This window comes from Micromys minutus (assembly GCF_963924665.1).
Source record: "Micromys minutus genome assembly, chromosome: 6".
Taxonomy (NCBI): Eukaryota; Metazoa; Chordata; class Mammalia; order Rodentia; family Muridae; genus Micromys; species Micromys minutus.
Genome location: NC_137975.1, coordinates 9,318,119 through 9,333,087, shown reverse-complemented (window position 1 = coordinate 9,333,087; position 14,969 = coordinate 9,318,119). Strand labels below are relative to the sequence as shown.

General features: G+C 37.1%; 1 protein-coding gene across 1 annotated transcript in view; it reads right to left on the bottom strand.

The window, feature by feature from the left end:
* LOC308421694 (contactin-associated protein like 5-1-like) overlaps nt 1-14,969 on the bottom strand; it is a gene marked incomplete at both ends in the record, with an annotated part of 497,826 nt that overhangs the window by 439,409 nt on the left and 43,448 nt on the right. The window contains one exon of the mRNA XM_080918133.1: nt 9,890-10,074. Coding sequence (XP_080774259.1) covers nt 9,890-10,074 — 185 coding nt within the window. The remainder of the gene's footprint in view (nt 1-9,889; nt 10,075-14,969) is intronic.

Sequence of the window (14,969 nt, the reverse complement as noted above, 5' to 3'; positions counted from 1 at the left end):
CTTCCTAATATCATAGAAGTTACCATATTGAAGACAGTGAATTCTACACTAGTAATCACAATCATGACATTTATATTTGATTTTTATGTGATATATGAAATATTTGATACAAAAAGTTAAGATTTTTTTATTTTTTTAGTTACCTCTCTGATCAAATCAGTCTCTTGTATGATTCACAATAGATAAATTATGAAAGCTATTATCTACAAGGATTGTCATTGATGGCTTACACACTGTTCTAACTTGTTCCGTTAATGTGACAGATGTTCAAATGCATAATTTCGGTTTTTTCCTTGACTTTCAACATGAAGTTCTCAGGACAATGTCATTGCTTTGGCAACCATTCTATAAGACTGAATTTTAGCTTCTGCCTTTGTACTGTTGGAGAATCTTACAGATATGGTCTCTATTTAGCTATCTAGTGTCCATTTTTGTGTCTGCCATCAACCAAAAGTTTTAAGAATGTCATCAGAAAGCATTTAAGACCTATAGCTTGAGCATCTGACTTTCTTGTATCTGATTGATTGTCCATTCAAATTTCTTTGATATATGAATTTCTTTGTATTACCTTTCTGGCACACACTATTAGAGGCAATGAGAAATAGGGGTACTCATATTTGGGACCATAATAAATTACCTCTTATTCATTTGAGGTGACTCTGTTCCTTGGGTCACTCACCTAGCTGTACAACTTCCCTTAGGTAAATTCTCTTAACCTTCCCCTCACTGCCTTTCACCATAAACATGTTATAGAGCAGCTTATAGCACCCCAGAGTGAGCCAGGGGTTTTAGTGGGCAGTAGATGGCTTTTCTCCTAAGTGTTGTCTTCCTTTATATTTTATATGACACCCTTACGCGGTAAATATACAGTGAATTAGGAAGCATAATGACAAACTAACCTTGTTCTTTATCCTTTATTTTAAAAGGTACTAATTATCTTATGCTGTTTTCTATACACTTTGATGAGTTCTTTTAAATATTGTAAATTACATTTGCATCAAAAGCATATCTTATCTTATTATTATCAGTATAACACACATTTATGTATCTGTTCATGTGTATGTACTTGTGTTAACAGAAGGACATGTGCATGCATGTGGAGACCAGGGTCCAACATTTAGTATCTTCCTCAACCAACTTCCACCTTACTATTTGAGACAGGGTCTCTTGCCGGAACCAGTGCTTACTAATTTGGCAGGACTGGGTAGGACAAGAGGCCCCAGTATCTTTTCATTTCCATTTTCCAGTGTTGGACCACAAGTCACTGTGTCAGTTGACTTTTGTCATGGGGTTGACGTGCAAGATTTCTATCTTTGTTTGTGCAGCATGCACTTTATCAGATGAGGTATCCCTACAGCCTCCTCCATTCTGAGTATGGGATTCAATCAGAGATCAAAACAATACTTGTTGACTTAGATCAAAAACATGAGAAGCAATTTCCTTCTTGATCTTCTTTGGCCTTGTGCTTCCTGACAATTTTGTCACCTTGTCACTTTAGTGTCCTGATGAATTACACAGTTTTCCTTCTTTGATCTTGGGCTCAGGTGAACCTAGAGAGACTGTATATTATATTCACAGCTTGCCTTTGCCAGTATCTTCTCTCCAGAAATCTGATGGAATTTCTGGTGTCACAGGCTGCAGTCAGAAGAACTGCAGGAAAACACCCTCTTTGATGATAAATGCATGAAGCTCTATGCCTTGCTTTCCTTTTTCTTTGACCTTGTTACCCTGCTTTTCTATCATAGCTATCTTTTTTTTTCTGATCTTTGATGTTACTTCCATGAAATAGTTTCCTCACTCTTTTACTAAATTTTTCTCTAGCTCAGTTGAAATTCTGATTATAAAGTTCCCAATTTTAAAGTTTCTCAAAAAATGTTACTATTTTGGTTTGCCTTTGCTCTGGTAGTCAATTTGGTGATGGAAATTCTCTAATAGATGTGAGCTTTTGACTTCCTTTTTTATCTCCTCTGAAATGTAACCAAACTCCATGTCTCTTAGCCACATGGACATCCTATGTCCAACTGAAGGGGAAGTCAAAGTTTATGAATTTGTAGCACCATACAACAAGACCAGTGCTCTTAAATTTCTGATAAGTTTTCTTTTTTTTTACACATTGATTTGAGAGCTGTTGAGAAACCTAAGTATATAAAAACACTTGCCAAAAAGCCTGACGGTATGAATTGATCCTTAGGATTCAAATGCTGGAAGAAAAGCATAAACTCCTTTCTGCCAACTGATCTCTGACCTCCATAGGTGCACAATAACAAACACATATCCACAGACTCGTACACATAATAATGAATAAGTATGTAATAAAATATTTTACATCAATTTGGTTCTATATATGTGAGTATGCACATGCTCACACATGGATACATGTGAGTCAAAGATATTCTCTTCTGGAATCCACATGCATGCACATGTCCTTCTGTTAACACAAGTGCATACACATGAACAGATACACAAATGTGTGTTTATACTAATATGAATAAGATAAGATATGCTTTTGAAGCAAATGTTATTTACAAATATTTAAAAGAACTCATCAAAGTGTATAGAAAACAACATAAGATAATTAGTACCTTTTAAAGTAAAATATAAAGTTCATCCTTAGTCTGTCATTATGCTTCCTAATTCACTGTATATTTACTGCGTAAGGGTGTCATATAAAATATAAAGGAAGACAACACTTAGGAGAAAAGCCATCTATTGCCCCTTAAAACCACTGGCTGGCAAGTGAGACAAATTCATCTGTATTTTCCTCCCCAGGACTGAGTTTTAAATGCTTTCCAGCTCACCAGGATTTCTTTAAATATCAATGTGTTCTTCTTTTATTTATTTTTTTGTCCGCTTCACACAGAGTCATCTAGGAAGAACACTTAATTGGGAAAACACCTCCATCAAATGGCCTATATGAAGTCCTTAGAGACATTTTCTGGATTAATGACTGGTTTGTGACAAGACAGGCCACAGTGAACAGCGCCACCCACGGGTACGTGGTCCTGGGCTGATGAAGAAGGAAGGCTGATAAAGCCATGGAAAACAAGCCAGTAGGCAGTGCTCCTTCATTGACTCTGCTTGAGTTTCTAACTTTGCTTTATTCAGTGATCGACAGCTGCCTGAAGGAATGAAATGAAGTACAACCTTCTCTCCTCAATGGGCTTCTGTCATGGTATTTATCAGAGCAGAGGATGCAAAATAGAATGTCCAGAGGATGGAGTACAAATTCTCATTTGTAAAAGGCAATGCTTTTCACCTGAGTTATATTTCCTCTGGGTCACTTGAAACTTCATTAAGGATAACCCAAGTTATGTTTATCATTAGAAATCTGGACTCTAACTCCTACACTGTAAGCCCCAAATAAACAAAACAAAACAAACAAACAAAAACAATCAAACAAACAAAAAATTACCCTCCTAAATTTTCCTTGGTGGTGGTGTCTTTTCACAGCAATAGAAAGCAACCAATATATATAGTGTCTCTCCTTTATCCTGAAAGTTGCTGATTCAGCAAGATTGGTGACAAGTGAGTCCCAAGAATTCACTTATTTCTGCTGCCACAACACTGAGATTCCAAATGTGTACCACAGCACCGAACACTCCTGATGCTGAATTTTTATTCTTGAATGACAAGCAACTTAGGACTGAGTCATCTCCTCAGCTCAGTCCTATTTTTAAGAAAACTCAGAGTTCCATAGCCTAAGCATGCTATCAGCCCATTAGCCTGACCTGGCCATTGGCCACATTTTCCTGGACACAGACAATGATCAGATCCATGCTCTTTGAGAGCCTGTTACAGCCCTTGCAGAGAAAAACCAGAAGGCAAAGCATTGAGTAACAGATTCTGCCAGGGGGTCTTAGTCGTACAAATAGACCACTCCAGCACTCCCACAGAGCACCACACTTTCCCATGAGTGACCATGTCTTGCACTTGAGAATGAATGCAAGCCAGAGCATGAACATTGCCTGTGGCTCATCATCCTATGTGAGTACATGGTTATCTTTCACAGAATCGGAGCACTGGGGACAAACCAGTCACAAGTATGTCTAACCTAAATGTTTGGATGTTGTCGTTATATATAAGTCACTAGGTTCTTTGGCCAATTGATCAAGTTGTATACATTTTTTTTCTCTAGAAAAGAACTAGATGGAAGTCTTTGCTTCAGTGTTTTCATATGCTGAGAAGACAGGGGCCCTGCTATGGACATAGTATTTATCTGTTCATTCACAGACTATGTCCTGCTTGCTATGAGCAATGTTCATGGGGCAGTTGAAAAGATCACGTATGTGTCATTACTGTTTTGCACCCTGACCTTCCCAACAACTATGAGTCTTTGGACTAAGTGTGAAACTACAATAAAAATCTCCTCCTATCTGTTCTTCTGATGATACGAGGGAGTGTACACAGAATGAACAGCGCTGGACATGGTACAGTGCCCCTGTGAAAGTAATTCTATCATGCTAGTAGAGTTTAATACATTTTATTGAATGAATTCTTTGCTTAATTTGTAACCCTTTAAATATTTAGAATAGAAATGTGGCTCTCCATTTGTATTCTTGCCCCAGGCTCTGTGTATTTCTAAGAGAGCCTGGATAATTTTCTATTATTTTACTGATGACTGCAGTAATTCACCCAGTATTCAACATGTCTGATTAGCCACCTCTACTTGAATTGGAAGGCTAATGAAGCTATGCTTTCAACATTTTAGCAGAAAATTGAATAAAACAAAACACTGTATTTTAAGTTGCTTTTGTGAATGCTGATTAAAAAAAAAACTAAATTCAGGCTTGGTGTGCTATAACTTCAGCAGCTTTTTAGGCAGAACAGGAAGATCACATGCAACCCTGCCATAGTGAACCCTCCAAACCCATCCTATCTGGGGCAGATGTTGAGTGGTTGCATGCTTGCCTAAGCTGCATGCCGCCCTTAATTTTAGGCTCTAGCACTGAAAGAACAGTAAAGGGGTGGAATGGGGTTCCTTGATATGATGTCAACATTAAAAGATTGCCATGTTTAATGTCATTTTTTACTTTTAATACATATTAGCATGTGTCCTTTTCATATGTAGTAGACGGTATGTATATGGTTCCTAAATAACTGGAACATATGTTAATTGAAAATCCACTGCCTGTGTGTGGGATATGTTGTTTTAGGTGGGCTACCTTGTCTTGACTCAGTAGAAAAAGGATGCACCTAGCTTCAGAGAGACATGTTGTGCCAGGATTGGGCAAAATCCAGAGAGGTCTCCACAAGCTCAGAAGAAAAATGGGAGTGATTGGGAAAGTGTTGTGGAATAAGCTCACCGGGAAGAAGGCAGTGAGCAAGATGTAAATTGAATATGTGTGCATGTGAGTATTCATACATGTGTGTGCATAATTATATGGTGCTCAGAGCTCCACACTGATGAATTACCCAAGGAAAAGAGTCACCTGAAAGGAATATGAGGTAATTTATTATGATTCCAAATATGAGTAACTCTGAGCCAACACACGGATACTCATTGCCTCTAATGCCGTGTGCCAGAATGGTAATAGAAAAAAATTCATATATCAAAGAAATTTGAAGGGACAATCAATAAGATACAAGAAAGTTAGAAGTCCCTGCTATAGGTCTTGAATGTTATCTGATGACATTCTTAAAACTTTAGGTTGATCGTAGATACAGAAATGGACACTGGATAGCTAAACAGAGATCAGATCTGTAAGATTCTCACTCAGTAAAAAGGCAGAAGCTAAAATTCGGCCTTGTAGAATGGGTGCCAAAGCTATGACATTTTCCTAAGAATTTCAGGTTGAAAGTCAAGAAGAAAACCCAAATTATGCATTTGAACACCTTTTCCATTAACAGAACAAGTGAGAACAGTGTGTAAGCCATCAATGACAATCCTTGTAGATAATAACTTTCATGATTTATCTATTGTGAGTCATACAGAAAGCATCTATATGAGCAGAGTTGTTCCAAAGACAGCATCAGATCCTCTGGAGCTAGATTTGTACAAAGTTAAAAGCTACTCTTTTGTATGCTGCAAGTTCAGCTTGGGTTTACTTCAAGAACAGTATGTAATTTACGGAGTCCTCCCCTGTTTATTACAAAGTATTCAGATCTTTTAGTTAAATCTACTTTAGGGTTTTTTAAATAAATTTTTTAATTATTTTCTTTTAATTTGCATTTATTTTTATGAATTTTATTCCTAGTGTTTATGGAAAAGCTGATATAACCATGTATTTTTAAATGATCCCATGAATCTTGAATAGGAAAGACTTTTTGACCTACTAAGATATCAGACAACAAATGTCCTAAAATGTATATTTCTAAACTTCTTCTTGCTTGAGTTATTTCTAAACTTCTTCTTGGGGGATAGAGCAAGGCTTTCATTTAGCTCCATCATTTAGAGTTCATAATTTTAGTGATGTGCTCGAAAGACATTCCTAGGAACTGTTTGTCCTTTCTCTGCTTCTCCCTGTTTGATAGCATTTTGTAAGGTTTGATCTGTGTTCTATCTGGGAAACAGATAGATGCAAACTCTTTAGGATGGCAAAGGCCATTCTAGGTGATCCACTAAATACATTACAGTTTCTTGGTGAAATCCATAATTCTGTCTTAGTTACCTTGGCACTGCTGTGATAAGATACTATGACCTTGGAAAATTATAGAAAAAGGAATAAATACAAGAGTTTATTGGGAATCATGGTTCAATTATTTAGAGACCGGGGTCATCACGGAGTGGAGCACAGCAGAGGACAGCCAGGGATGAGAAGTTTGCACTAGCTAAACTTAGTTTTTCTACATAAGAATAGGGAGAAAGACTAAGCTAGTTGGAAATGGCTTGGATTTTTTTTTTTAATCTTAAAGCACTACCCCCAATGACACACCTCTTTCAACAAGACCACATCTCCTAATCCTTCCCAATCAGTTCCAGTACCTGGAGATCAATAATAAAAATGTGAGCATTTCACATTAAAAACACTGTAAGGCATAAAAGAAAGATCATTAGCTACCACATTTTCAGGCAAGTAGTCACACATTTTGATAAAGCTGGTAAATAAAGATAAAACTGATTAATACAATCAGCCCCAATATAAAATATAACAGAGGAAAAATATACTGAAATAGTCTGAGAGCAGGTCCTAACTGTAGGAGTCCACATCTCATGTGTAAGCAGGGCTCAGGTCAGAGGATAGAGGGTGGTTTCTATTTAACAGAAAATATTTTGATGGTAACCACCCTCAGTATGGACAGCAGTGTTCAGCTATTTCTATTATTATTATTATTATTATTATTATTATTATTATTATTATTATTATTTTATTTATATTTCTTTATTTCAATTGAAAAACTTTATTTTAAAAAGCAAAGATAAATGTACAGATTTTAAAAGCATTTTTGCATAACAGTATATGAATACATTTTTGTCAGAACTTGATTTTTTTTTTAAAGGTTTGATAGTGTGCCTTAAGATCTTACTAGTTACAATGACCATAAAGTACAAGTAAAAGAAGATGTAACCTAGAAGTAGTCAAAGTTTTCTTGGTATGTAAAGATTAAGCACAATGATTTTTCTTTCTTTTCCTTTGTTTTTCTTGAACTTTATATAGTCTGTTATTTCTGGGGTATTCAGAGCTTTCTGGGGTTAGTATCAAATTATCATTGACTGCATATTATGTCTGTTCTTTTGTGACTGGGTTACCTCACTCAGGATGATATGCTCTAGATGCATTCATTTTCTTAAGAATTTCATAAAGTCATTGTTTCTGATAGCTGAGTAGTATTCCATTGTGTAAATATACCACAGTTTTTGTATCCATTCATCTACTGAAGGACATCTGGGTTATTTCCAGCTTCTGGCTATTATAAATAGAGCAGCTATGAACATTGTGGTGCAGGTGTCTTTGTTGTATATTGGAGCATCTCTGGGGTATATTCCCAGAAGTGGAAAAACTGGGTCTTCAGGTAGTACTATGTCCAATTTTCTGAGGAACCGCCAGACTGATTTCCAGAGTGGTTGTACCAGTTTACAATCCCACCAACAGTGGAGAAGTGTTCCTCTTTTTCCACATCCTCAGCAGCATCTGCTGTCATCTGAATTTTTGATCTTAGCCATTCTGGTTGGTATGAGGTGGAATCTCAGGGTTGTTTTGATTTGCATTTCCCTGATGGCTAGTGATGTGGAGCACTTCCTTAGATGCTTCTCAGCCATTTGATATTCCTCAATTGAGAACATTTAGTTTAGCTCAGCTCACTCTAAGAGCAGCAATGGTTTTGTTTATGAGTAACTGAAACTTTAAGTTTTTAGGTTCATACCAGCTTCTCGGTGGAAAAGAGCTAAATAGAATATTGCTCTCCACCCCAAAAATATTTTTCTTACTTATACCTCTTTTGAGTTCATCTTCAAGGACAGAAACTTCTCACACAGAATTTTTGTCATCCAGTGCAGCTGGTGTCTGCCACCATCCTCAATTTGTCTTATTTCATGATGTCTAGAGCAACCTGTCTGCAAATTCAGTCAAAATTTTGAGGCTCCTGAAGGTGCCATTGATTGAGAGGAACATTTGAAGACTTTTCACCCTTATGAATTGTTTTTTCATGAGGCAAGGCACACCTAAAAAAAAATTCCAACTTCATAACCTGAAGGACCCATCTGAGTTGCCCTTTCCTGTCAATCATTTCAATGTCTCACAGTTGGGAACTCATAAACTATCCAATAATGAGATCACACATGGCTAGTCAATCAATAGTAAATTAGGTAATAGAATAGATTTTATAACACTGACCTTGGACATTAAACTATTTAGGAAAAAAATGGTGAGAATGAATAAGTACTTTATGGTTTTCTTTTTCTTAATGTTGCCTTTATGTCCTTTTAATATGTCTCTGTGCTTTGAGGTAAATCTAATTCTCTGTGATCTATTTTGTTTCTTCAATCAATTAAACAAATTTTCATAAGAAATTTATGGATATGTAAAGGTTTTCCATGGTCACCAATTTAAAAATTCCTACCTGGTATCTTGCATTTTGAAATGAATGATATCCATGTGTCATTAGCCCTGTTTGTTCAGAATGTGTGGTTATATGTAATCAAGAAACAGTAATGCTGGGAGGCTATAAGTCCATATAAATCTACATGTATGCACACAGAATCTCTCTCTCTCTCTCTCTCTCTCTCTCTCTCTCTCTCTCTCTCTCTCTCTCACCACACACACACACACACACACACACACACACAACGTATATGTACACACTTAATGACACATGCACATTTTTATGGTTAGATTTAAAGGTTCACTTGCTACAACTTAAAATCACCTGGGAAGAGAATCAGTTGAGTCTATTTTAGACTGATCTATATTCCATTTACAGGAGACTCTTGATTGTTGATTGAGGTAGGGAGAATCACTCTATACATGTGTTGGGCCCTGGACTGCATAAATGTAAAAAAAGTTCCTTGAGAATAAACAAGAGAGAAAATATAATCATTTTCTTTTCTCCTCACTGTGGATGTCATGTGACTGGCTAGGGTTTGAGTTCTTGCTTTGACTTCTCTGAAATGATGGATTCTAATCAGGATTCCCCAGCCAGATAAACCATTGTTGTCAGCTTTTTCTGATGGAGCAACAGAAATTATACCAGGATATACACATATATACATGTATACATACATACATACATACATACATACACACATACCCACAGAGAGTAAACAAAAAAATATTGGTTTTTAACTTATACATTTGATCACAAAAACAATGCTTCACCAAAGCATTTCCAGACCACAGTGCAGATCTTCCTGAGAGACTCCTCCCTTGTAACCTACCCTAGATGGAGGTACTTAAACATCTTATTAACAGACCTCTCTCTCATTCCTGCAAACCTGTGGGGAGAATTGACTCACCTCATAGTCAATGTCCAGGGCATCAGTCTCACCCTTGGTCCGGAAGTGCTGTGTGTTCCTGTCCACAGTGAAGTTTGCCTGCTTGCCCACGCGCTCCAAGAGAACTGAGTGCCAGTGCTGGTCATCCAGAAGGCTACCCAGGATGACTGAAGGCACAGTGCTGCTGAGCCGGGCTTTGCTGTCATCTGTACAGTGAAGAAGAAGGAATGGAGTATTAACTACAGCATCTTTGAATCCCACCCATCAACAACACTGATGCTGCTTACCTGAGGTTCCCTCAAACAAACCCCACCTAAGCTATTCCTCTACTGTGCATACTATTGTAAATTAACCAGGAGTCATGCATGAAGTTTTTCTCTGGTTCCAGAACTCAGTTCTGGACCCCACTTCTTAACAGGAAATATAATCTTTCCCAGGATTCCAGATCATCAGCAATTGCATGGTGACATGAATGTTTATACTAATGACCACAGGAATGAGATTGAAAAGAAGTTTCCACATTAAAAAAACAAAACAATTAAACACACACACACACACACATACACACACACACACACACACACACACACACACACACACACTTTTTTTGAGGTTTATGAATGAAAAATGCAGATCTTGACCCAACTTTGGAGCAATCCAGTGGCCATAAAGAGTGTGTCTGTGTACACAAGAGAAAACAACAGCAACATCAACAAAAGCATAACCATACCAGTTGCAACTCTTGACTGCCTACTGTATGAATTGAGTCGCTCCACCAAAAAGGTAATGGCTGCCACTATCACACAAATTTTGTATCAACATTAAAAGGAAGCTCTCATTACTGAAACTTCTAAATCTTTATAAAGTGTGGGGAGGGGAGAGGGAGAGGGAGGGTTAGAGAGAGACTGGGTGTGTGTAAATATGCATGTGTATGTCATGTGTGTGCCAGGATCTAACTCTAGCTATCAGGCTTGACAGCAAACACCCTCACACGAGAAAACATCATTTAAGCCTCAGTACGATAATTTTAGTTTATGAAAATCATATATGTCCCCACCCATAAGAATATGATATCTAAGTGTATCCTTTCATTACACTGTGTCATCCTTAACCCCATCTGTAATCACCTGGGCACAGGTGACACTGGATGACCTTCAGGGATCAGGCATAGCTAATCTCCCTGTAGACTGCTCACTCCTAACTTCAGTATGGACAGATGGTGCTCTTTGTCTCACTGAGTAAAAATGTCTGGCTTCCAGCAGGAGCTGAAATGGGGACTTTACACATAACATACTTGGAAAGTAGGGCTTGTAAATTAATATCTGTTTCTGCTTGTTGATTTATTATCTACGTGTTCCACGAGCTTCCAATTCTCAGCATCGTCAGATTATGTTAATGCCATCATAAATATCCCCATATCTTCCTTCCCTTCCTCTTAAGGACACTATGATATAGCAGTACTCATCATGGTCAAATAAAGAGAAGATATGGAGGGAGGTGGAACTTCTGGATCTTTAATGTTGTTGTCTTCCAGGAATAATACTTACAAGAGATGAGCACATAAACACAGACAAGAGGCTAAGTACACAGGAGGAGATAGTACCAACCCAACCTGGAGGAACTGGTTCCCAGTTTGAAGGGAGGCAGGGACAAGTTGGCTGACAAGGCTAGAAGCAGCCCCTCCAGGACTCTTTATGACATGATGCAATTTATTAACACAGAAGGAATGTTAGTTTAGCAGCAGTGTAAGATTTGATGTTTGCTGCTAGTTCAACATCTTTAAAAGATGTGCTAACTTAAACTCCTGCTACAATTTATGACTAATAGGCACAATTATATTTCTGAGTATGAAGATGCATCTTTGGAGTTCAGAGACAGTCTTGAACTTCAGTGTTCACCTTCTATTTTGCTTCACACGGTGTATCTCATTTGCCACTGAATATCTCTGAGTAACCAGCCTGTGAGCCTTTGGAGATTCTCTCATGTCTGTTTCTCAACCTACAGTAAAAACTTATATAAAGTTATAGATAGTCTGGCTTTATGGAAGTTTTGGAGATCCACACTCAGATTTTCATATTATGTGGCAAACACCCGACACACTGAACCACCTCTGTAAGTCACTCACTGTTTATCTCTCTCAATGTAGGAAGAGTTGAACAGTCTCCTCATTTCATAAGCCATATTCTCTGACTTTGGACCCTTTGTTTTGCCAATTTGGATTTAGTCAAATCTCCAAAGTATAAACTTTGAGGGTATCTTCCTGTTCTATGACTTTTTAAGTATTTCTTTTTCTATTTTATTTACTTTAATAGTGAAGATATTTTTCTGTTGAAATATATGGGAGATGGGGCAATGGCTCATCAGTCTACGTTCTTGTTATGCAAGGTCTAGGACAAGATTTCGGATCACTAGAAACCCTAGTAAATGTCTGCTGGGAGTGGTGGTTCACTGTAATTCCAGCCCTGGACAGTACAAACTGAGGATTTCAGTACAAAGTGTTTTACAAGACTCCATAGCTTACTGAGTAATGGGATAAACCAAGAGACCCATACTTTATAAATAAAGAGGAAAAGCAATGGAGGATGATTACCAACATCAGTGGTGGTCCTCCACTGGCAGAAGTATAGACATGCACATCTATCCACAAGTATGTATGCCCACATACATACAAAAGAAAAACTCTGTACTCACACTTGTCTAATATGCATACATATGAAAAATAGAAAACAAACAGAAATCACCATAATTTCTTTTTTTGTAGCAGCCCATCAGTGCTTTGAGATCAGAAGAAATGCCCCAGTCTGTTTTATCACTACTTTATTTTGCATTTATGGACCCAGGTCTTTCTCTCTTTATTCAAGAAGGTAGGCAGCTTGTGCTGTCTGCTCCCTGTTAGTGCACTATCTCCAGTGGACATCTTAGGAACACAGGGTCATTGAAGTGCAAACAGAGCCTGCTACATGGCAAAGTCCAAGTCAGGACAGGGATGTTTAAGTCCCTAATTAACTGCTTTCTGGAAAGGTATCTACAACAATAAATTAGTGAGTTGCTGGAAAAAAAAGACTAATCATTGTAAAACTGAACATAATGTTCAGTAGTTTGGATAAAGATTAAGCATACATATAAAATCAACACAAAGATATGATGGATGTTAAAATGTCATTTAAGAAGTTTAATATTTTAAAATACTTATGGGTGAAAACTATATTTTTAGATCAAATTAAAAGGGGCATCTAATAAAATGTCTAATCACTTAAAGTTTTCAATTTAGGGTTCAAACAAGTAGAATAGAAACAGGTAAATTTATACTAAATACAGCGAAGCAAACACATCAACGAATACTATGAACCCATAAATCACAGAAATCTACCATGCAAAAAAAAGTAAACATAGTTCTATAGCTTAGAGTTCAAATGCCTGTTTTAGTAGCCAGAACAGTCACTATTAAATTATGTTTATCCTATGTTAAATATTGCATGCTGTCTGAATTATAATGAATTTCATGTGTTTCCCTGTTGACTTCAAGGATGAATTCAATGTCTTAAACATAATGGGTGGGTTCTTAGTATGATCTACCACTGAGATTTGTCTACACTCATAGGTTCATATTGTATTACTTGCCTCCCACCTGTTCATGTGGGGTGGTGTGAATGCGCACGTTCTCACTTTCTACCTCCTGTTTCTCATGTGTTCAATTCAGGTTGTCAGCCTTGGCAGTAAGTACCTTTACCCACTGAGCCATCACAGCACCCCACATATTTATTTTATAATTGTCTCCAAAAGAGGAAGATATTAATACATTCCATTTGCCCCTTTTTAATTTACTGTTCACTAAAACTTATATATCTTACATGAAGAATAGTAAAAAGTGATTTAACTCAAAAATGTAGAAAAAAAAATCTGCTACTTGAGTCATCTAATGAAACCTCCCCTAAAAATGTAGACTGTTGTCATGGAAACCATAGAAAATACAATTCTCTACACACTACCAAAGTTTATATATCAGGACACCAACTTCTAGTTTTATCTCAGTTGCTTTTGGTGTTCAACCCTATTGTATCGGATTTGCAATTGATAAAGACAAGATAGAATTCCTCATAAACAGCTGAGAATAATACAGATGATATAGGAAGGAAAAAGCTGGCTTTGGGGATGGAACTATAAAGGAAATTTATCTCTAATTAAGTGGAGTTTTTAAACCATTTATTCTGAAGATGACAAAAGTACTTCCTAAACATTATTGCAATAAATGTGGAAAAGGGGTTAGAGCTTTGAAAAGATTTATTACTTTTAGCTTTTTAAATTTTATTTTATACATGAGAATATTTCACATAGCTGTGTATATGTACACCATATGTGTGCATGGTGCATTCAGAGGTTAGAAGAGGACAGTCAGTTCCTTAGAACTGGAATTTTAATCCAAGGTTGTACACCACTATGGAGATCCTGGGAATTGATCTCAGTTCCCCTATAAAAGAAAATGTGTTTTTAATGCCTGACACATCTCTACATCAGCATCTTAAATATTTTTATTTAGTATTTGTGCGTGTGTTCATGTGTTTCTCTCTGTGTGTATGTGTGTGTGTGCGTGTGCATGTGTTTATATCTGTGAGTATCTGTGCATCTTAGTACAGGAGCCCATAAAAGCTGCAACTCCCCTAATATTCTGAGAACAGAGTTATAGGCTGTTGAGAGGCTCTCCATGTGGGTACTGAGATCTGGCTGTCTGCCCTCTGCGCTCTAAGTGACTTAGTACTCACTCCTGAACTAATGTTTACACTTTTAGTTTCAGGTTTATTCTCACTCCTTCGCCTTATCCTGGGAAAGATAACATAGACTGGCTGGCTAGGAATTTCAGCATTCTACCTATTTCTGCCTTCCCAATCCTGGGTTTACAAGTTGCGCTATCAAACCCAGCCTTTTCACAAATTACGGAATTTTTGAACAACATTTTACACCTGTTTACCTTGTCTAAAACATATTTACTCTTCCTTCACAATAAGTACTAAAGAACTTAAAATCACCTTCACATCTTAAAACATAAATGTTGGCCACCTGACACTTAGTAGTTTACTGTTTAATGAGGACATATAGTTTTGGT